We start from the raw sequence: 23,984 nt of genomic DNA on the forward strand, positions 1-23,984 counted from the left end.
ACAACTCCCAGAGTGCACCACGGCCCCCCCAGCGTGCGGGGCAGGGCCGTGGCCGGGAATGGGGCCGCTGCCGCGGGGTGGGGTGGCGAGGGCCCGCCTAGGTCAGGAGTTCTCGGGCCCTGGCCGGTGCTGGAAGCGGAGCGATGTGGCGGAGCAGCGGCCTGCGACTTGGAGCGCGGCTCTGCTGCCCTCGCGGCCACCGGAGCCTGTTCTCCTGCATCGATCGTAAGGCTCACCCTGGGGAACAGGTGTCCGGGACCCGGACTGGGGCCGTGGTCTCCGCGCCCACGGAGCGCGCTGTTGCCCCGGGAGGTCGGCGCCGCGGTCACCCCAGACCGGCTCCCCCTGCCGCCTGTCACCCATGGCGGTCACCCTTTCCGATCCACCTGGGTGGCCTCCGAGCGAACTTCGCGCTCTCCGACCTCTGTCAGCCTGTTGCGCCCCTCGGCCTCGCCTGCTATTTCCGCCCCCCCCCCCCCTTCCCCCTCGGACGTGGTGGCGGAGCCGGCTCTGAACCGCGTGTTCCAGGCCTCACGGGTTCCAGAGCCCCGTCCTTTTCGCCGCCCTCCGCACCGCCTAGAGCAGCGATTTTCCACCGGGTGCCACGGGAATGTTTAAAACATGCGGTACCTGGACTATTTAGTCACTGGCATTGACCTCTTTTTCCTTAGATTGCCAGATAAAAAGGTGATAACAGCCATCTGGTGTGAATGAGTCCAAATTATACCTTTTTTGGTTTCATATATATATTTGGTGTGCAGCAGAGTTTTAGTAATTATGTGCCATGAGATGAAAAAGGTTGAAAATCGCTGCTCTCGAGGCATTTGGAGAGTCGTGGCTGAAACCGTCTTCCTACCACGTGGGGCCCTCTGAAGCTAGATCGAGATATGAAGTACTTCGAAGCTGATACAGGTTACTCCTCACTGTGCTAATGCCGTTTCTTTATTGTTCAGACCTTCCTTAAGCTTAGTTTCTATTAACAACCTCTTGATATGTTTCATAAGTTGACTTATGAAATAAGTACAATAGCTAAGGGCCTTACATTTACCCTCACAACTCTGTTATTATCCCTGCCTTTAGATAAGGAGTGGATGCTTAGGTGCTGAAACACGTGATTTTGGTGGTGGTGGTGGTTTTTTTAAAATCATAACAATCTATATATATAAAAGCCTAGCCCTGGCTGGTGTGGCTCAGTGGGTAGAGCCTCGGCCTGCAGACTGAAGGGTCCCAGGTTCGATTCTGGTCAAGGGCATGTACCTTGGTTGCAGGCACATCCCCAGTGGGGGGTGTGCAGGAGGCAGCTGATCGATGTTTCTCTCTTATTGATGTTTCTAACTCTCTCTCCCTCTCCCTTCCTCTCTGTAAAAAAAAAAAAAAAAAAAAGAATAAAAGCCTAAGCGACTGTCGCAACTGACAACTGAACGGAGGACGGAACAGGCTGCATGGGGCGACCAGGCCAGGGGGGGAGCAGTTGGGGGGGAGGTGGAGGGGAAGCAGTGAGGGGCAACCAGTCTGGTAGAGGGGGGCAGTGAGGGGCAACCAGGCTGGGGGGGGGGTGGCAGTTGGGGGCAACCAGGCCGGCGGGGGGGGGAAGGCAGTAAGTGGCAACTAGGTCAGCAGGGGGAGCAGTAAGGGGCGACCAGGCTGGCGGGGGCAGTTGGGGGTGACCAGGCCATCAGGGGGGGGCAGTTAGGGGTGATCAGGCAGGCAGGTGAGCAGTTAGGAGCCAGTGGTCCTGGATTGTGAGTCGGACATCCCCCAAGGGCTCCCGGATTGGAGAGGGTGCAGGCTGGGCTGAGGGGGGGACCCCCCCCCCTCCGTGCATGAATTTCATGCACCGGGCCTCTAGTAGGTCATAAAGGCAGTAAGAATGTAAAAAGCCTGGTGCTGTTGGTAATAGAGGAACAAAAGCTCTAGGTAATACAAGATTTTCTATTCAGACTTTATAACTACATCTATAGCTAGAAAACACTTTTACTCTTGAAATTCCTAAAAGAAAAGGGAATATTGCAAATGGGATACTACCAGAATTTACAGAGCTGAATGTCTTCAGGGGTCAGGCAGGTAGCACAAGTGTGAATAACAGGGAGGGTGAGGACCCAGCTGACAGGAGCACCCAGCCACTCTGTGCTTCTGTCAAGCACCGAACCACTTTTTTTCTTCTGAAACATACATTTTTAAATTTTAAATAAGTGACACTTTTCTTTACAGCAGGAGAGTCTGTGAATCCTTTAGACGGACACTTAGATGTAGAAAGTACACTAAGGTATAGGATACTGTTTTCCTCTCAGTGTCCTAAACCACCTTCACAAGGTGCTGCCCTGGTCTAGCGCTTGAACTTGTTAAACAGGATTATCCTTGCCAGAGGGGACAGGGAGTAGTTCTGTTGACAAATAAGTTAAATATGGGGATTTCCAGAACCTTGTGGTATAGCTTCAGCCAATAAGGTTCTTTTTCACATTTTTAAAGGAAATTGTCTTTTTTAAATGGTAAAATAAGGAAGTTGTCCCTTCAATATATCATCCTGCATGTTAAAATATCAAATTAATGAAAGTGATTAACAAATGTTTCTCATTGTTTCATTGCATATTTTATTTTTTTAAAATTTATTAATGAATCTTTATTGTTCAGATTATTACAGTTGTTCCTCTTTTTCCTCCCCATAGCTCCCCTCCACCCGGTTCCCACCCCACCCATGCCCTTACCCCCCTACACACACTGTCCTTGTCCATAGGTGTAAGATTTTTGTCCAATCTCTTCCTGCACCCCCCACATCCCTTCCCCCCCGAAAATTGTCAGTCCACTCCCTTTCTATGCCCCTGATTCTTTTTTTTCTTTTTTTTTAAATATATTTTATTGATTTTTTACAGAGAGGAAGGAAGAGGGATAGAGAGTTAGAAACACCGATGAGAAACATCGATCAGCTGCCTCCTGCACACCTCCTACTGGGGATGTGCCCGCAACCAAGTTACGTGCCCTTGACCGGAATCGAACCTGGGACCCTTCAGTCCGCTGGCTAACGCTCTATACACTGAGCCAAACCGGTTTTGGTGCCCCTGATTCTATTATATTCACCAGTTTATTCTGTTCATCAGATTTTTTATTCACTTGATTTTTAGATTCACTTGTTGATAGATATGTATTGTCACTTTGTTCATATTTTTATCTTTACCTTTTTCTTCTTCTTCCTCTTCTTAAAGAATACCCTTCAGCATTTCATATAATACTGTTTGGTGGTGATGAACTCCTTTAGCTTTTTCTTGTCTGTGAAGCTCTTTATCTGACCTTCAATTCTAAATGATAGCTTTGCTGGATAGAGTAATCTTGGTTGTAAGTTCTTGCTATTCATCACTTTTTGAATATTTCTTGCCACTCCCATCTGACCTGCATAGTTTCTGTTGAGAAATCAGCTGACATTCGTATGGGTACTCCCTTGTAGGTAACTGTTTTTCTCTTGCTGCTTTTAAGATTCTCTCTTTGTCTTTTGCCCTTGGCATTTTAACTATAATGTGTCTTGGTGTGGTCCTCTTTGGATTCCTCTTGTTTGGGGTTCTCTGCGCTTCCTGGACTTGTAAGTCTATTTCTTTCACCAGGTAGGGGAAGTTTTCTGTCATTATTTCTTCAAATAGGTTTCCAGTATCTTGCTCTCTCTCCTTCTGGCACCCCCATAATTCGGATGTTGGTACACTTGAAGTTGTCCCAGAGGCTCCTTACACTATCTTCATATTTTTGGATTCTTTTCGCTTTTCCAGTTGGGTGTTGTTTTTTTTTTACTTCTTCATATTTTAAATCTTTGACTTGATTCTTGGGATCCTCTAGTCTGCTGTAGAATCTCTGTATATTATTCTTTATTTCAGTCAGTGTATGCTTAATTTCTAATTGGTCCTTTTTCATATCCTTGAGGGTTTCACTAAATTTCTCGGAGGTTTCTAGAAGATTCTTGAGTAACCTTGTAACCGTGGTTTTGAACTCTATATCCAGTAGTTTGCTTTCCTCCATTTCTTTCATTTGTGACATGTTTCTTTGTCTCCGCATTTTGGCTGCTTCCCTGTGTTGATAGAGTGGCTTTGTGTGCTAGGTGGCTCAGCCTCCCCAGTTACCTGAGGTGGACGCTCTTGATGCACCCCTTTGTGGGCTGTGTGCACAGTCTTGTTGTAGTTAAGCCTTGATTGCTGTTGGTATCATTGGGAGGAATTGACCTCCAGGCCAATTGGCTGTAAGGACGAGCTGTGCCTATAATGTGAGAACTGCTGTGCTGGAGACACTCTTATGGGGCAGGACTTGCTTCAGTGAGGCTTTGGTGCTCACTGAGTCTGCCCCTTGAGTGTGTCGCTTATGGATGTGAAGAGCTGTAATCTGGTATGGTCTCACATTGACCACTGGGTACACTGGCTCTTAGATCTCCAAAGAGGTGCAAAGTCAGCCACTGCCTGAGGCCACCCAGCAGGAGCTACAGAGAGATCTGCAGATTCCTCCTCTTTGGGGTTTGGAAGTGCCCAGATGAAGCCCAGCTGTGAAGCAATGCAGGCTGCCGCTGCAGGGCCTTAGGCCTTTTGGAAGCTTTGGAGCTCTCTGACCCAGCTGCAGTTGGTTAGGTTTTAGGTTGCAAAAGGACAGGCCATTCCTATTCAAAAGCCTCTGCGCACAGCTTGGATGGGATTGTAAATTGGGTGGGGCAGGGTCTCAGGGAGTCACCAGGGCGGAGCAAACAGCAATGGCTGCCAGTCAGCCCTGCCCCGGAGAGGTCCCTGGGTCTCTGTGTCCCGCGGCCCGTGCAGGAACAATGATCGCTGCGGGCACCTCTGAGAGAAAGCCGCCCTCATGTTCCAGCCCAATGCCAGACAGTCCAGTTTCTCCCCGTATGAGTCTGGGTCCCCAGAGTCTCGCCTGGAACTGGAGTTCAGAGCAGTCAGGAGCTTGTATCTCCCTCCCGATTGAAAACAACAACAGCGCACCCAATTGCCAGCCTGTTTCACGCGCCTCCTTACCTCCACGTCTCCTAGCAGTCTCAGTGCGCCTTTCTCTTTCCTTCTAGTTGTAGAACTTCCACTCAGCCAGCCTTCCCATGGTTCTGGATGATGTCCGTTTTGTCTTTTAGTTGTAGTTTTGATGTGGTTGTGAGAGGCAGCAAGTACAGGTGTTTACCTATGCCGCCATCTTGGTTGTTTTCCTCATTGCATATTTTAATGTGAAAAATAATTTTTCAGAAAGCTGGTTTTATAATAGTTCAGTATATATTACGCATTTATCTAAAGTTTCCTCCTTTTGCAGGTACTATCATTTTACAAATGAGGAACTTTATCTCATGTCTAGTGAAGCCCCTCATTGTACACTGTGATAACTGAGGTTCAAGCTGCACCTGACGTATGGACATGGCACGGTTAAGCATTTCAGAACCAGAGCTCACACGACTAATTCCTTGTCCGGTGCTGCACCTTCCCACACATTCCTTGGACACCAAGATTCTCAAATAGAACATTGAGTCTGTACTGTGGATGCATTTAAAGATTTATATTATTTGGAGCTTTTCTTTGTGTGTTTTCACCTCTTTCTTATTTTACTTCAGTTGCTCTACAGCAGGCATCCTCAAGCTGCGGCCCGTGGGCCACATGCGGCCCGCCAAGGACATTTATCCGGCCCGCCGGGTGCCGCTGCCTGTCCTGCTTAGCAGCCGACTCTTCCCGGGCCCGCAGTGCGCATAGGAATTTGTTCATAGTTTTTTTTTTAAACTATAGTCCGGCCCTCCAACGGTCTGCGGGACAGTGAACTGGCCCCCTGTTTAAAAAGTTTGAGGACCCCTGCACAGGAACGCTTTCCTCGTCTCATTTGGACTCTTTTTCCACTTGGCTTTACCATTTTAGTGTGTGTGTGTGTGTGTGCGCGTGTGTGTGTGTGTGTGCGCGCGCGCGCGCGCACTGGCTTCTTGAACTCTGCCAGTAACTTCAGCCAACATCACGAGGTGTTTGTTTTGTGTTTATGGTGTATGTTTTCTGGAACTAGGTATTTTTCATTAGTAACCATGCTTTCGTGTGTATAATTTGCCTTTTAATTTACTTCTTCCACTTTTTCCCCCCCTCAAGTAATGCTCTCCTTTCGTTAGCATCCCTTTAGCATCGACTATTTGGTCATCTTAAAAAAAATGTGACTATGTTGTATTTACTTATACATATGACTTGCATACACCTATTCCCTATGTTTTACTTAGCTTGTCATTTAAATCTATTTTTCCCTCAAACTACTTGTTTCACTCTGTCAATAATGACTGTAAACGTTTATGGAGCCCTTGCTGGGACTGAAATTCTGTAGCACGTCTCTTTACCTAGGAAGATGTTTGCACTGTTACCATTTATGTGTGAGTGGCCCATGTTCACCTTGGTAATCCCAGCACTGCTCCACAGTAGACAGTCAATAAATCCTCTTTGGGGAATGGTCTTGGAGCCGTCTCTACGGGGCATTTCTGCAAGACTGTGCAGATAAGTGACCTGACTCCCAGCTGGAAATTCATGATTTTATCCCTAATGCTGTTCCTGCGAGTAACACCTACCATAGGTTTCTGCTCTGGGCTTCTCAAGGTTGCCTAATCTTTAATCCTCACAGTGACTCATTTCTGAGTTTCCCATTTAATGAGAGGCCTGGGACAGACAGACTCCTTCCTCCTGCCCCAGAGAAACACTGCCACCTGAAATGCTCCCTGCGGAAGGGCTGTGCGTTGGTGTTAGGCACTAATGTCTTTTTTTTTGTTTGTTTTTGTTAATCCTCACCTGAGGTTATTTTTCATTGGTTTTTAGGGAGAGTGGGAGAGAGAGGGAAAGACAGAGAGAAACATCGATGTGTTTGAAACACATCGACTGGTTGCCTCCTGCACGAACCCTGACCGGGACCAGGGCCTGGGCTGGGGAGGAGACTGCAATCTAGGTACGTGCCCTTGACCGGAATCCAACCTGGGACCCTTTGGTCCGCAGGCCGACACTCTGTCCACTGAGCCCAACCGGCTAGGGCGGCACTGAAGTCGGGTTTTTAAAGTCTGCATTGCCTTGCCAAACAGGAAACACGTTTTAGATCTTACTTCACTAGCTGGTTGATTTGCAAGCTCTGCTCTCCAATTCACTCCTCTCTCTCACTCTGCAGGTTTTTAAAAAGTTGTGGAAAATACATAATGTTCATGTCATTAGGGGAACTGGCTGGCTAAGAACAACTTGTAAAGTAATGATACTGTACACTGAATAGTCACTGTTTTAAGCGGGCAGACGTAGGCACCTTCCTCCGGGAGGGAACCACCCCTGATGAAATACACGGGTGCAGTCTTCCACACGGCGTTTAGGCTCTCGAGAAACTTCTCCCGTTGGCGTTGCTCAGTTATTCACTGTCCTTAGCTTCTAAGTATCTTACAACTAGAAGTGAAGGAATCACTCAGTCACAGCACCGATAGGAGAGAGAGTGTTCTGAGAATTCCCAGTCCATGGGGTGAACACAGGTTTAGTAAGGCCTTAGCCATGCTTTCAGCACTGAAACACTCCCATCAACACGTCTCAGTGAGCGTCCGAGACTTGCCAAATGCCTGGCCTTATGACAGGACCTTGTCCTTATTTGCAACGTTAGCCAAAGTATACAGCTTTTCCTTTCCCAATTGATCTTTTAAAGTGAATGTGGGTACAGATAGACAGCTATGGATAGGTACCAGTATACACAGATAGGACAGGGTTTTCCCAGGACACTAACACAGAACAGGTAGGACATCCTAAAGGAAAAATACGTTGACTGTAATGTGAGGGTCAGTGTGTGTTTGTTATTACTACTAGAGGCCCGTTGCATGAAGAGATTCGTGCAATAGGCCTTCCTTCCCTTGGCTTCCAGCACCGGTTTTCCTCCGGCACCCGGGACCCAGGCCTTCACTCCGGCCAGAGTCTGCCTTCTTCTTCTTTGCTGCAGACTCCGGCTGGAGTCTGCCATCTTCGTCTTCGCTGCAGATTCCAGACTCTGGAGTCTGCAGTCTTGTCTTCGCTGCGGCACTCCGCTCCCTTCGCCCCGCCCTCCCTCTCATAGCAGGCATCCTGCCCCACCTGGCCACTCCGCATCTGGAGCAGCTGGGTGGCTGCCATCTTTGGCTTTCTAATTTGCATACTCACTCTGATTGGCTGTGGACGTAGTGGAGGTACGGTCAATTTACATGTTTGTCTATTAGGTAAGATTTCAATGCGGGTTTATGAGGAGGAAGAGATAGAGTATTGAAAGAATAAACTGGTAGGTCAGTAAAGTCAGCTGATCCACGTGGGAGTAAAGGAAGAAGGAGAAAGGTGACACTATTTGAACAGAACTGGTTGATGGTGGGTGATGTCCATCTCTGGGTGTCAAGGGAAGGACTGTGTATGGGAAATGCTGTAGCAAGGCCACCGTCCCAGCTTCCTGGTGACCCTTATTTGCAGTCCTCTTCCCGAACCCCTATTCTGGAACTGCATGCATGCGATCTTGCCCACAGCTTCCATCGGATTAAATGAAGAACAGAAAGGATATCAGAAAGTGGCCTTTGACTTTGCAGCCCGGGAGATGGCTCCACATATGGCAGAGTGGGACCAGAAGGTAGGAGTTTTCCTTGCGGCTCGATGTTCCAACAACTGCCTTTTCTTCCTCTGCTTGTCATCTTAAGTGTTCGGTGTTTCATCTCCACCTGCGCGTGAGAGTACTGGTAACGGTGTGATTCCTTTCCCCCAGGCATCCTCCTCATCCTGCAGATACCTCTTTTGTTTTGGTTAGTGTATATTGTGCAAAGATTCAGACCACTTCTAAAACCAAGGCTAGAAGTGGTCTAGTTGTAGATAATGAAAGAAACTTGAACGCCAGAAAACCGGTTCTCACAGAAGGCATTTTAACTGGTACCCCGGCATAGATGACAGATGGGCATATTAAGTGGAGAGAATCCCCGCCCTCCCAAACTCAAACATCCTAACCCCTCAGTGAGGCCTCTGAAGAAAAGTCCATCTGTGGATTACTTACTACGGACCCCACCTCTCTCGTACATAGGAACTGTTCCCCGTGGACGTGATGCGGAAGGCAGCCCAGCTAGGCTTCGGTGGGGTCTACGTACGAACAGATGTAGGTGGGTCTGGACTGTCCCGGCTCGATACCTCTGTCATCTTTGAAGCCTTGGCGACGGGCTGCACCAGCACCACCGCCTACATAAGCATCCACAAGTGAGTGCCCGCACTTGAAAAGCACAGAGAAGTCTCGCCTGGGTTGACTAGGAAGTTTCCGATAAACGGAAAAGGGTTATCTTCTCAGAACCAGACTATTAGAAGTTCTCCTTTCACAGGAGGTCTGCTGCTGCCTGTTGGACTCGAGTCTGTTATCTTGTATGTTCTCAGCGAGTCAGGCCTCCTGCCTTCCCCCAAGGCCGAGGTGGAGAGGGACCAAGCACCCATCAGGGCCCTGCTCCCCTGGTCCTCAGCCCCAAGAGGAAACCTCCAGGACTTGGGGAAAGTACCTAAGCTCGGGGAATTTTAGGGAGCTCCGTTAACCTAATTAGAAGCAGCGTGAATATCCGTGTGAGAAATACGTCGCCTTGGTTGTCTCTGGGTGAGACAAGTTCCAGGACTAGGTTTCTAATCCAGAGCTTTCCTTTAAAGTCGAATCTTCTCCACTGTGACTTTTCCCTTCTCACTCTCTTTGCTTCTGTCTACCTTCCTGCCTTTGTTCCCTTCCCCCCTCCCCTGCCCCCTCAAGTGTCCTTTTCCATCCTTATCTCTGTGAATGTCTTTTCTTCTTGCTGTGCCTGTCAGCATGTGTGCCTGGATGATCGATACCTTTGGCAATGAGGAACAGAGGCACCGGTTTTGCCCACCGCTCTGCACCATGGAGAAGTTTGCTTCCTACTGCCTCACTGAGCCAGGTGGGTTTGCCGTTCCCCAGGTGGGATGTCACTCAGGTGCGGTCACTGCGCACTCCGTAGCCCGCTGACACACAGAACCCGGTACTTGCCAAGAGGAACAGATTGTCATGACTTGATGGTACAAGACTAAAAAGCCTTGAGGGCAGTTTCTCTAGGACAGCGGTCGCCAACTGGTGGGCTGCGGACCACTGGTGGCCCGTGAGGTCCGAAAGGTTGGCGACCGCTGTTCTAGGAGGCTCACTGTAAGCTAGTGAGAAGAAGATGGAAACAGTCTGAACGTATGTGCAGTTTCTACCCAGTACAGAGAGTTCCTTTGGCCATCTGGATTTGAAAGTACCAAGCTCTGAGTTTGTTTATAAGGGAAGGTTTCCTAGGAGATGGGGCCAAGCTGGAGCTCCCTTCACTTCACTGACCTTCTCCCCCACCCTCTACTGTCTCTCTGATCCCTGCCTTAGGAAGTGGGAGCGATGCTGCCTCCCTTTTGACCTCAGCTAAACTGCAAGGAGATCATTACATCCTCAATGGCTCCAAGGTACCAGCATGCTCTCCTCCCAGAGCAACTTAAGATTGTTCCCATCTTCTTGCTGACAGCGCCTGGATCCTTGCTGTCTGCGAGCTGATATTCCCGTAGGATTTTTACATGTTGGGAAGAGAGCCTCTGACTCGTTTCCCTTTATTCCCCTTCCCTGTTTCTGTCTCTTCGGATGGGTTCCAGATCATTTCATTCATTTTTGTCTATGCTTTTTATAGTCTCATCAGCTACCAGTGGTCGGCAAACTGCGGCTCGCGAGCCACATGCGGCTCATGAGCCGTGGCTTGCCGCTCTGTTGACTAATGAGTTTGCCGACCACTGACCTAGACTCTCGATTCCAATAATTACAGGCTGTTGTTGTTCCTTGTGATTAAGCCCCTATCCCAGTGGTCTGCAAAATCATTAGTCAACAGAGCGGCAAACCGCGGCTCGCAAGCTGCATGTGGCTCGCGAGCCACAGTTTGCCGACCACTGAGCTAGACCCCTGCTTTCCCAGTCAGTGCAGTTTCTTTTTGCCTCTTCTTATATCTGTGCCACTGTACCTCTTAGTGCAAGCATGTCCAACTCGTCCCGGCAGGCCGCATTAAACGAGGCATGCGGCTACACGAGTTTGACATGCTTATCTTAGTGTCCCATGGTCGGGAGGACCCCAGGTGCTTTCCCGGATGGCAGGCTCTGAGAACCCAGGTGTCCCTGATACCTGTGCACACCCCCTGCCACCCCACAGGCCTTCATCAGTGGTGGAGGGGAGTCAGACATCTATGTGGTCATGTGCCGAACAGGAGGACCAGGCCCCAAAGGCATCTCGTGCATAGTTGTGGAGAAGGGGACCCCTGGCCTCAGCTTTGGCAAGAAGGAAAAAAAGGTAAGTGGCTATTGACAAGAAGTGATTCAAGCTATGAGACGCCCCTGCCAGACCAGGCTCTGCTCTGTTTGACGAAGTAGCTTCTCATGTTTTCCAACTTGCCTTGGAGGCAGCTGCTTCTAGTAGGACTTTGACGAGAACATAAAATAGAATAAGGCATCGTCAACAAAACTCTAGGCCACTGGTGACAGTGGCAGTTGGCCCGTCAGTCCACAGCTGCCTGTGCTTCAATGTGAGTGATTTCTCTGTCATCTCTCCTCTTGCCATTGTGGCCTGTATTTCTTACCCAGCTTCTGTTATCCCAAGAATGTATCCGTATAGAAGGTCTAGAGTTGACTCGAAGTCTCGGGAATGATGTAGATGGGCCACTTTTCTTCTTTACGTAAAAATGAAGCATACCTCATCGGAGATGATTGTGGGTATCTCAGCCATGTTCAGAGGGAGAGTATTCCCATGGGTGCTTTGGGAAGACATGGCTAGGATTAAGAAAGCTCATCGCCAAGCCATGAACAGTATAGCTGTAATTATGTAACTGTGGCTGGTAATTAAGGTGAGGCCCATTCAGATTTGTTAGGCCAGATTGACTGGCACAGTCCTCTGCCTGCGATATGTACTGTTATGGTTAGAACCTCTGGGGAGAAGTCAGGTAATGAAATAACCCCTAAATAGACTTCTGGGGATCCGAGCCGCTGGCCTTTGCCCCTCCCTGCTCTGTGCTCTGTCCTGCCAGCACATGCTTGGACTTGGCATATTTAAAACATTGTACAGCTAAGAGCTTTACACCAGCAACTGTGCATTGACTTTATGGGAAAGTAATGAAGACTTGCCTTGTCTTGGATTTAATTGAATAGAAAAATGCATTTTCTCCTGGGAGGGGTGGAAGAGAGACCTCTTGGAAGAGAGTATGAAGGTAATATGTGGGACAGAAGACAAGACTGGCAGAAGGAATGGGCTCTAGCGGTCGTGGTCCAGGGCTGGGGGCCCTCCGATGGGCGAGGGGCCATCTCTTCTCACCGAGGGCAGCTTCCCAGGGGCTCCGCTGGGGTTAGGAGCGTGCTCTCTCTGCATAGGGGTAGAGGTGTTCCCCATGAGGGTTAGAGGCAGAAGTTACAAGGTGGCATCTATTTGTATTTGGTTCTTTCATCATGAGATACTGTTGGTCAGAACTTTCTGTTCTCGCTTCATGTGCCTGTGGCCTAGATGGGGAGATAAGTTCACAGATAATGCAAGCCAGTACTGAAGGCATCGGACCTGTGGTCAGACTACAGGAGCCTGAAGGAGAACAGGCTCACTGCTGGCCCAGGTGACCAGGAGACCTAGAGGCTTCATTTAGACCAGACTGGGGTTTGGGGGGCCATACTGACAGGAGACGTATAGCAGAAAAGGCTGGGGGAGAAAGGCTGGGCTACATTTCACCCTAAATGAAGGGATGAGGAGTAGTTTATCGCCCCAATGGAAGGGAGCTATTGAATTTTAATATAAGGAAGTGATGGTGATGGGAAGGCAGTAGTTTTCTCACAGCTAAAAGGGAACTGGGACATGTTATATAGTGTCATTTTAAAATCTGTATTGCCCAGCTGGCGTGGCTCAGTGGTTGAGCATCGCCCTACGAACCAGGAGGTCACGGTTCAGTTCCCAATCAGGACACATGCCTGGGTTGTGGGTTTAACCACCAGTGTGGGGTGTGCAGGATGCAGCCAATCAGTGATTCTCTCTCATCATTGATGTTTCTGTCTCTCTCTCTCCCTCTCCCTTCCTCTCTGAAATCAATAAAAACATTTAAAAAAGAAAATAAAATCTGCATCTCCAAACCTCAAAGTTCTTTGGAACCTTTGAAAGTACTGGGAAGAGAAGATGAAGGGTCAAGTACTGAGAGCCTTTATTTATATGAAACATCTGAGTAAGGTTTTATTTAAAGAAAGTGGCTCTGCTGGCTTTCCAGTGCAATTCCCTTATGTAAGGGAATAGCGAGGCCACACAAAAATCCAGGTGGATTTGGCGAAAGGCGAAGAAGACAGCTAGCTAGTTATTGCATGACATGGACTAGGTCTTAGATCTTCAAAATTTTCTCTGGGCTTATTGCTGGCATATTCAAGGGTGTCCTGGCAAATCAGCTATCTAGGAAAAACCAAAACCAAAAAACCCTCATGGTTTGCAAGTTTCTGTGGTTTAAATATTCCCACCATGGCCGATTTCAAGCCACTGATGTGATGTCACAGAAGACCGAGGTAGGAGAAGGTGTGATGTCACAGAAGCTGAGGCAGGAGAAGGTGTGATGTCACAGAAGCCGAGGCAGGAAAAGGTGTGATGTCACAGAAGCCGAGGCAGGAGAAGGTGTGATGTCACAGAAGCCGAGTTAGGAGATGTGCTTAACTGGCTCTCGGGAGCCAGTGCCCACAAGTCACTGGCTCTGCAGCTAAGCACCTCACTAGGTGTTGCCCGCACAGTGAGTGCCAGTCATACCACCCTCGAAGGACACTAAGCTCATAAGAGGGGAAGTGTAGCTATTGTTTATAATCCTAATATTGTCCTTACATGTATAACAAATCACCCAAGTAATTCTTACATTATCTATGTTCTTTATAAAACAGTGTCACACAGAGGCATCAAAAACGGCGGCAGTCCTGCCCAATCCTAAGGGAAATTGTGAGAAATGCTTCTGAGTAGGTTAATTCGGGAGAGGGGACATTAGAAAATGGATACTTTCATGTGTTAAAAAATGTTTAGCTGAGAAAAAAGTCTGTCAGATGTTTAAGTCTGAACTTGCTTCGTTGTAAGTTCTCAAGGGTCAAATTTGAAGATAACGGAGCCTGCACTTCCCAGGCCCTGCGTCTGCGTGGGAGGGGCTGGGCCGCCACGTAGTCCCTGATTTCCGCCAGGTGGGGTGGAACTCACAGCCAACCCGCGCCGTGATCTTTGAAGACTGTGCTGTCCCTGTGGCCAACAGAATTGGGAACGAGGGGCAAGGCTTCCATATTGCCATGAAAGGCCTGAATGGAGGGAGGATCAATGTTGGTGAGAACTCGAAGGGATGGGGCAGCGAGGGCAGCGGGCTGGGGCGGGCAGCACTGTCCTCTGGCTGAGTCCAAGTGTCTGCACTCTTCCTTCCTAGCTTCTTGCTCTGTCGGGGCTGCTCATGCTTCAGTCATCCTCGCCCGAGACCACCTCAATGTCCGGAAGCAGTTTGGAGAGCTTCTGGCCAGTAACCAGGTAACTGCCCAGTCCTGGCCCGAGACCTGGTCTGTGGCCCACGTTCTCCGGGAGCGTGTGGCATTCTGCCCTGTCTTAGCCGGAGCCTGTGCTCTCTGTCAGTAGTTTTTACCAGAGGCAATAATATCAGTGCAGGGCAAGTGCAGGGGACTGAACTTCAGGGAGTGCATTTTCTCTGCAAGAGGCGGGAGGCTTTGAGGCCGCGAGTCACTTAGGAAAGGTGCCTTGTTGGAGATCTTACAGAGGCCCCAGATCAGGTGCTGCTGGGAGCCGTCTGCTCAACTGGTTTTCTTCTCCCCTCTTGCCGTAGTACCTGCAGTTCAAAATGGCTGATATGGCCACAAGGCTGGTGGCCTCGCGGCTGCTGGTCCGCAGCGCGGCGGTGGCTCTGCAGGAGGAGCGGGACGATGCGGTGGCCCTGTGCGCCATGGCCAAGCTCTTTGCTACAGACGAATGTTTCGCCGTAAGTGAAGCGCTCGGCTCTCCTGTGAACCGGGAGCAGCTGCTTGGTCAGCTCCTGGGGTGCTGCAGGGATCGATCGCCTTGGGGCTTAGGGATAAGAGTTAACTCGGGAGGGCCTGCAAGGGGCGCCCCAGCTGGCTTTTCACCTGTTCCAGGCCGCCACACAGGTTCCTCTGTCACTGCCCTTCGGTTGGGTGCTAGCTGAGACCTGCCTTTGGAAGAAGGCGCAGAGCAGCCCAGTGCCTCCTGCTCCAATGTGCTGTGTTTACAATGCCTGGGGCAAGGCCATTCCACACTGAGGCTGTGTTGTTGCCACTAGGTGGCACCTTAGCTTCATAGAATCCCAGCCGGGGCGGTTGCAGATGGCTCCTCCCTGCGAGCCAGGAAGCTGGGCCTCTGCTCTGCCTGTCGGGTGGGGACTGACGTTCAGCAGGTGGACATCTTTGTCTCTGACCACAGAGCGTGGAGCCCTTTTCGGCTTGGCTGGTCATCTGGAGGTGGTTCTTCTCTTTCTCACATTAGTTCACAGCAGCTTGCGGGCTGGGGTGGAGAGCGCAGCCACTGGTTCCGGCTTCCTGAGTTAAAGATGCCTAATCTGTGTCCCCCTGCAGATCTGCAACCAGGCCTTGCAGATGCACGGAGGCTACGGCTACCTGAAGGACTATGCCGTCCAGCAGTACATGCGGGACTGCAGGGTCCATCAGATCCTGGAAGGTAAACCTCCTAGAGGCGGTTCTCTCCCTGCAGGGCGCTCACAGGATCGCCAGCCAGGCCCTGTCGGCGGCATCTTCCTGCCTGCCGCCTCCTGCCCTGCTCCAGGAGGGCCTGTGCTGCCCCCAGAGGGCACCAGTCTGGGAGTCACTTCTCTGTTCGTCTTTTTCTTTGTAAATTTTAGAGAAGGCTTAGGCTGATGACATATGAGAAAACATTTTGAAAACTCTAGCAGCGACTATTCTTGCCGGTTGTAAAGTAAGTACTTGGTCCTCAGGAATCCCTTGACTTCTGTACAGTGATTTAAAGGTCAAATGGGAGCCAGTGTGATCACCACTGCCTTTCCAACTGGTGACCAGCCAGGTGGTAAAAGACATTTCTGTCAACATTGCTACTGCATTTTTCAGTGACATGGTCATCAGTATATGGGCATCTTCTTGGTCATCACACCTTCAGGTGGGAAATGTGTAAGGCTTACACTGTGAGCTATTAGTCATGCTCAGAGCGTGGCCTTCACTCTCCACACCAGTGCACACGCCTTGAAGTCCCTTCACTGTTGTTCCACCTGGTGCAGGTGTCGGGGTTGTTACACTGTAGGGAAAGCAGATGGGCAATGGCTTGTCTAAGCGCCTTTCAGCGGAAGAATGTGGGGCTGCTTTCATGGGCGTAGCCGAGGCCTCTGAGCACTGGCTCTCCTGCGCTTCAGAGCCGCCTTCTCAGACCTGAGCACTCCTGAGAGTCACCTGGAGGGCCGTGAGAACAGGTGGCTGGGCCCCACCCCCGGGGTTTCTGTCTCGGGGTCTTGGGTGGCCAGAATTTGTATCTGTAGCAAGTTTCCAAGGGGGGCTGCTGCTGCTTGCCTGAGAACCACACTCGCACACCTCATCCCAAAAGTGTGTTTATGAGCTCAATTCTAGCGCTCAAATGAATCAGTATTACTCCTCTACTACAGTGTCCTCTGCTCCTGCCATCACTCTCTCACCCAGCGTTACGAGTGTAGAAAACTTTACCTTCATTTAGCCCAGCCTTTACCCCCTCAGAGTAAGTGGGAAAAGCCAGGCACTTTTGTATCAGGCCACACGTCATCCACTCGTGGAAAAACCCGGCACTGATCTTTATCTGTCGTGGACTTGGTTATTGCATAAATCAGAAGTTTTAGACTTGATTTTATTTGAGATGTATGATTACTCGTCCCTCATAGGGGCTTCTATTTCTCTTTGCATTAAAAGCCATTGTAAAAATAAAGCAAGCCATTCACACACACACACACACACACACACACACACACACACACACACACATACACCCCGGGTCAGGGAAAATGTTTGTTCTTTTAAAATTGAGTGTTCTGATTACCAAAGAAATTTGTGTATTTATTGTTGAAAATTTATAAAATATAGGATAAGTAAAAAAAAAAAAATCACTTATGTTTCCACATCTAGAATTAATAATTTGGGCTCCTTTCATATGTAAGTCCAAAAATATCTCCTTTGGTCTTTTTCTATGCTTCGATAGGTACATTAAAAAAAAATAGAATTATACTATATATATCATTTCTTCTTCTTTTACCTAATATAAGCACTTTACCATTAGGAGAGGTTTCTTTATTTAAAGAATGGTTTATTGATTTTTAGAGAGAGAGGAAGGGAGAGGGAGAGAGAACATTCATCAGCCGCCGCCTGCATGCCCCCTCCTGGGGACAGAGCCCACAGCCGGGCACCCCTTCAGTTCACGGGATGATGCGCAACCAGCTGAGCCCCACCGGCCAGGGCAGGAGAGGTCTTTGTGAAAGAAAATTTAATCCTCACTTTCTGACCTTCCTCTGTACTTTGGAGAGAAGTCTGTGGTAATTTGGTCCCCTGCCAGAATAAAAGCAACAATCGTAGTTTGCATCATGCCTACCCTGAGCGAGGCGTGGACACCCTGGTCACACTCTGCCGAGTTCTCAGGCCGACTTTGCTGCTACTCACTCCTCCATTCTGACTCCTCCCTCTTCCAGGCAGCAACGAAGTGATGAGGATGCTGATCTCGCGAAGCCTGCTTCAGCAGTAGCGCTAGACGTGCTCTGCCACAGCGTGGACTGTGCACTTGAATTAGGGTTGAGTGGCCCACTCTGGGCGGTTCTGTTACGAATGAGTCATGAATAAGGTCAGGACCGAGCCCTCCTAGGAGGACCTCCCTCGGTGTCGGCAGCAGGTACAGCATCGTCGGAGGCCTGGAGGAGCGGCCTTGGTGGGGTGTCACGAGGACACTGCTGTGTTTCCTGAAGCTCGAGGTGACTGATGACGACGCCTCAGCAACCGTAGTCCTCTCTGCATCCACATCGTCTGGGTCTGCCTGCGTGTGCTGGTTCACCGGATCCTCCTCCCGGAAGCGGGGTGCTCCGTGCAGAGTGTTTGTATTTATGAAGCAAAGGCCTGGGAAAGGGGAAATGGAGGACAGCGGCCTGTCTTTTTCCGTCTCCTGCCCCTCAGCTGGAGACGCAGGTTCCTGCGGGCGCACTTCCTTCCTGTGGGTGCACTTCCTCCGTAGCACACCTCTGAGGTAAATCGGGATAATTGCGCCTTAAGGGAACTTGGCCCTGACTGTGACTTTAGGGTGTCTGGACGTCTGGACCACCTGAATCAAGGCCTGAGGCGACCTGAAACTTTGAATATTTGTTTTCTTTTTAAGAAGCATCTAGGAATAGTGTTCAAAGTTTCTAGAACCCTTTCTAGGAAGTACTTGGGGTATATTTTTTCTATCTACATTTTTTGTTTTGTTTTATGAAGCTGTTCCTCTTTTTAAAGGTCTTTGATAAATAAAATTTATCCCTTTCTGTACCATCTCAAGCTCCACTGAAGTTGGTTTTTATTCTGTCTCTCAGCCTTTACAATATTTTTAAAAATGTATTTAAAAATATTTAAATACTTAACTATTTTGGGATAATTTAAAACTCTCGACCCAATTGGCTTTTAAAAAAATAGTTCCCTGGACCTGGCCAGTGTGGCTCAGTTGGTTGGAGTGTCATTTCATATACCAAAGGTTGCAGGTTCGACTCCGGTCTGGGCACATACCCATGTTGTGGGCAAGATGCCCGGTTGGAAGGCAACCAATCGATGTTTCACTCACATCATTGTTTCTCCCTCTCTTCCTCTCTCTCTAAAGCCAATAAAAGCATGTCCTTGGGTGAGGATTTTTAAAAGTTTCCTTAAATTACTTAGTTTTACTAACTAATCACTGTTTATGATTTATGAAAGTAGATTTAAAGTAATATTCAAAGATGGAGACTTTTCAGAGAACCTTGTTATAAATGGTCATTCTATTACTCCATCCCCTCATCTCTATAGAAAAAGTACCCAGATATTTTGTTAACCACAAGTCAGGGTTCATTTATTTATTTAAATATGTATCTTTATTGATTTCAGAGAGGAAGGAAGAGGGAAAGAGAGATAGAAACATCAATGATGAGAGAGAATCATTGATTGGCTGCCTCCTGCACGTCCCCTACTGGAGATTAAGCCCGCAACCCAGGCATGTGCCCTTGACTGGAATCGAACCCGGGACTCTTCAGTCCGCAGGCCGACTCTCTTTCCACTGAGCCAAACCAGTTAGGGCACATGTCGGTTTAGAGAGACTAAAATATACATCTTTAGCTATAACAAATATCTTCGGTTTTGATTGCATATTCTCTGTGAGGAACTGTGCTTGGCACTGCAGGGGGACAGGGTATGGGTGTGCGGCAAACTTCAAAGTAATTTCTGCCTTCAAATGCCTCATTTAGTAGCTGTAGTACCAGGTGATGGTAGGTCTACAGAAGAGTGTGAGCTGGGAAAGTGATTACATAGGATGGGATACCTGGAGATGGTAGAAATCCAAATTAAGCTTTCATGAAAAGAGAACCGAGAAAGTTGGTTTCAGACAGGAAAGAGACAGGAACAAGGAAGGATTTAGGTGGGAGCTGTTGACACTTTTAATTATGCTTTGGCGTTGATGTGGGAAAGAAAGGAAATGCAGGTAGATTCTGCAGGGAGAGTTAGCCTGGAGCCAGTGCAAGCTCTCTGGGTGCTGCTAGAAGTGGGGCGTCTGCTCCATTCTAAGCAATGAAAGAACTTTCCATCCGGGTCCATTCTTTTCCTTCCCATTCACTGCTTGTCACAGGTAACCAGGCATCTGGGATTTGATTTCAGTTGGAAGGACTTGTCCATTGGGTCTCCCACTCTGCTCTCTGACCTCTGAATCCCTCTTTCTGCTGGCAGGAGTTATGAATTGGGAATTGTTGAAGTGGGGACGCAGGGACCATTGTGCTCCATCTCTTTGTCAGAATGCTGTGGCGGTCAACCTTGGGCTGCCCACACTTACCTGGCGAGCACCATCCACGCAATGCTTGATCATAATTCCCAGGATAACACGTCTGTACGAGTGCCAAAGGGAAAACAAATCTGGGGGAAGAAGGATGTATATGAAAAGCCTATCTAATAAAAGAATAATATGCAAATTAACCACCACTCTGCTACACCCACAAGCCACGCCCACTAGCCAATCAGGAGCGAGTATGCAAATTAACCCCAACCAAGATGGCTGCAGCCACGAAGAGAGCAGGAGGGAGGCTTGGGTTTCCCCGGCGATGGAGGAAGCCAAGCTTTCCATACAACCTGGCCGGCACAGGCCTCTGCTTAAGGCTACAAAGTTTCAATGACAGAAGATAAATCCCAACAAAAATGACAGCAGCCACGGAGCTGGAGAGAGCAGGAGGCTAGGGTTGCCCCCTGGCGATGGAGGAAGCCAAGCTTTCCGCACACCCTGGCCAGCCCAGGCCTCCGCTTAAGGCTACAAAGTTTCAATTACGGAAGATACATAAATCCCAACAGAAATGGCTGCCACCACAGAGGGAGCAGAAGGCTTGGCTCCGCTCCAGGCTACAAAGTTTCAATTGTAGAAGATAAATAAACCCCAGATACCAGGGCCTCCACCTGGGTCACCGGGGGGCGTGTCCGGTCTGCAAACCACCACAGGCCCCTTGCCCAGGCCGCCCCACACCCCAAGGGAACCCTCACCCTGATCTGGGACACCCTTCAGGGCAAACCAGCTGGCCCCCACTCATGCACCAGTCCTCTATCCTATCTAATAAAAGAGTAATATGCAGATTGACCATCACTCCAACACACAAGATGGCTGCCCCCATGTGGTCAAAGATCCTGCTCCCATGTGGACACAAGATGGCCACCACAAGATGGCCAGCAGGGGAGGGCAGTTGGGAGGGACCAGGCCTGCAAGGTAGGGCAGTTGGGGGCAATCAAGCCTGCAGGGGATGGCAGTTAGGGGTGACTAGGCAGGCAGAGGAGGGAAGTTGGGGGCAAACAGGCTGGCAGGGGAGCAGTTAGACATCAATCAGGCTGGCAGGGGAGTAGTTAGGGGGTGATCAGGCTGGCAGGCAGAAGCAGTTAGGGGCAATCAGTAAGGCAGGCAGGCGAGCAGTTGGGAGCCACTGGGATCGGGCCTAAATGGGCAGTCGGACATCCCTCGAGGGGTCCCAAATTGGAGAGGGTGCAGGCTGGGCTGAGGGATTACCACCCCCCCCCCCCGTGCACGAGTTTCGTGCACTGGGCCTCTAGTGTTACAATAAAGCAAAAAAGGATGGGCACTGGGAAATGTACAGTGAAGCTCAAGGATGGACAATGGGAAATGTACAACGAAGCTAATGAAAACAGGAAGAAATGGCAAAGCCAAAATTAATATTTTTGTAAAACATATAATGGACACATTTTTGTGTGATATATGAAAAGATATATGAAAGACAAAAGAACAGTTTTATTATAAATTAAAGGAATACATAACTATAGGGCAGCAGAGATAAAATGCAATACATAAGGAACAAATTAAAAATGTGTAGCAATTGAAAAAAAACTTGGAATAAATATAACATTCCCGAATCAACACGTGAAGACATGACGACCCTCCGACGGGCAGGCGGTCGGTCAGCGCGGCACGGGCTCTCCCTCTTCCCTGAGCAGCGCACGCGGCTCCCCCAGGTCCAGGGCGGTGGCTGCACCAGCCTCAGGGAGGTCACCACGGAAGGCGGTCACGGGCAGCACAGTGGCCAGGGAGCATGATGTCCAGTGTGGTGGCGGCGGTGGCAGCAGCCGTGGCTGAGGGCGGCGTGGGCCAGGGGAGGTCCCCAGGCTGTGCTACCCCAGCCTCTGACACCAGGGGAGGGCACCCACGGCCTGGTGTGCTGAGTGCCTGCGCCCGGCCTCACCTGCCAGCCCCCCTCTCAGGCAGAGGATGCAGGCCCTGCCTTGCCTGTGCCCGGGCCTCTGGCTCCTCTGTGCTCCAGACCCCGGGCTTCTCTGCGGTCCCACGCCAGGGCTCAGGGCTGTGCCTCTGGGCCTGCCGAGGTTTGGGGGTTGCTCTGGGAAACTCTCGTCACCAGACGTAGATTGCAGGGTTTGTCTCCAGAAGGCCGCCTGCTGAAGAAACAACACCACCGCCAGGCATTTTAGAAAGAAGGGGGCCTCATGATCACCACACCTGCTTTCCTGGCCTAGAAATCAGCAAGAGGTGAGCCCTGAGCACAGGGGGCCTGAGGCAGGGGAGCCTGCCGACACCTGGGTGTCCAGCTGGGCTGTTGCTCAATGTGCTTAGTTCTTGCATTTATTTTGGGGCCGTTGGTTAGTTTCCAGACAATATCAAGCTTCTTCACCGCACACGAACCCACCTTATGCTTAATGATGATCAGTTAGTTGAATGCCCATGACCAACAGCCTCCTCCATGGGATTAAGCATTCGTTGATGATAATGGCTAAAAGGTAAGCAATGGACAAATCATCCTCTAACACGAAGTATGTAATAGATTAATTAAAAATGAAAAACATATTCTTTCTATTAATATGTAATGATTTGTATCATAAAACAGATAGCAATTTTTGTGTTTGTTTTTCCATGCTTGAAGCAAACTAAGTCAGTTCACAGATATGATAAATATAATAGCCAATGCAACAGTGAATTGGGAAGAAAGGATATTTTGTGCATTTTAATATATTTTTTTAAAACGCCCTTGACCAGAATCGAACCAGGACCCTTCAGTCCCAGGGCCGACACTCTATCCACTGAGCCAACCCGGCTAGGGCTGCATTTTAATATTAATGAACTCCCACAGGGAGAAAGAATGGATTACCTGATGGTGAGCAGCAAAAACCTAATAGAGGCTCCTGAAGTCTAGGGAGAATGACTTACTGATCTTCCAAAACCCAATTATCTTTTTCTTTTAGTTGTGGAGAATAAGAACAAAAAGAATTTTCTAGACTGCCAAAAAAGGCCAGCAGTGCTCCGTGCTCACCTGAGACAGAGGTGGGGGTTGGGAGAAGCGAAAGGCAGACATGTGGGCAGGAGACTGAGGCTCAATGACCCCATTAGCTTTACGAACCTCCTGCGACCTCCAATAACCGAACGTGAGAAACCCTGGGAATCCGAACCCAGCACCTAGAACACAGGGAGGAGTCGATGAACACCGCCTCCCGTGTCTAAACGTTATGGCATCAGACGTCACAGCCCGTGACTCCCAGCCCCTTCGCTGCGGTTCCCAGTGTCACGTGCAGAATAAAATCTCGAGTCCTGTGGGGCCGAAACGGACCTGCACGACCTCCCCTCCCACTACCTTTACCACCTTGTTTCCTACCACAGCCCACTTGCTGCGCAGGGGCCCCCGCCCCTCTTGCTGTCCTCACACGCCCACAGGTGACTGTGGAGGACCAGCACTAACTGTTCCTCCCGTTGAGCCCCGGGGCTCCCTCCACACTTCCTCCTCGGGGCTCTGCTCAGATGCCTCCTCTTCAAGGAGGCCTCAGTGAGCACCTGTGCTACTGAGCTGCCATCCTGCTCTTTCATTTCCCTCCGAAACTGCAACCACTTGTCTGTCTTACTAGCAACTGCAACCACTTGTCTATCTCACCCACAAAGACATACATAGGGTGAAGTGGGGAGGAGAAGACACCCGCTAACAGAGGGAGAGAACAAGGAAGGGCCATAAGTTATCACTGACACTTAAGAAGTTCTGTGCCGACCCCCATGTATCTACGAGGGAGACCCCTGCAGCGGAGGCCTCCTGAACTCCAGACAGCACTTCTCCAGCACAGACCCTGCGGGCTTACTGTGCCCACTCTGACAGCATTCGCCCAGATCTGGGCAAGGGGAGACCTTGGAAGCTCCCGGCCACAAGGGTTTGATTTACTAAATCGATCATCATGGTCACCCACAAATGACAATCTTACAGACAGGCCGTCAGTGTTCCCGGACCATCTTATCCCGAACACCCAGCAGTGCCCGAGGAAGAGTGGTCTTCA

The 23,984-nt window shown here is 49.6% G+C and overlaps 1 protein-coding gene across 1 annotated transcript; it reads left to right on the forward strand.

Moving 5' to 3' along the window:
* ACAD8 (acyl-CoA dehydrogenase family member 8) lies at nt 1-18,490 on the forward strand. Its single transcript, XM_080649772.1, has 11 exons — nt 1-225; nt 8,477-8,577; nt 9,019-9,188; nt 9,774-9,883; nt 10,339-10,415; nt 11,143-11,280; nt 14,160-14,295; nt 14,393-14,490; nt 14,801-14,953; nt 15,564-15,666; nt 17,663-18,490. Exons 1-11 carry the CDS (start codon nt 144-146, stop codon nt 17,713-17,715), a joined length of 1,221 nt encoding a protein of 406 aa, XP_080505898.1. The 5' UTR covers nt 1-143; the 3' UTR covers nt 17,716-18,490.
* Nucleotides 18,491-23,984: the final 5,494 nt, after the last annotated feature.

Source organism: Plecotus auritus (assembly GCF_963455305.1).
Source record: "Plecotus auritus genome assembly, chromosome: 13".
Classification (NCBI taxonomy): Eukaryota; Metazoa; Chordata; class Mammalia; order Chiroptera; family Vespertilionidae; genus Plecotus; species Plecotus auritus.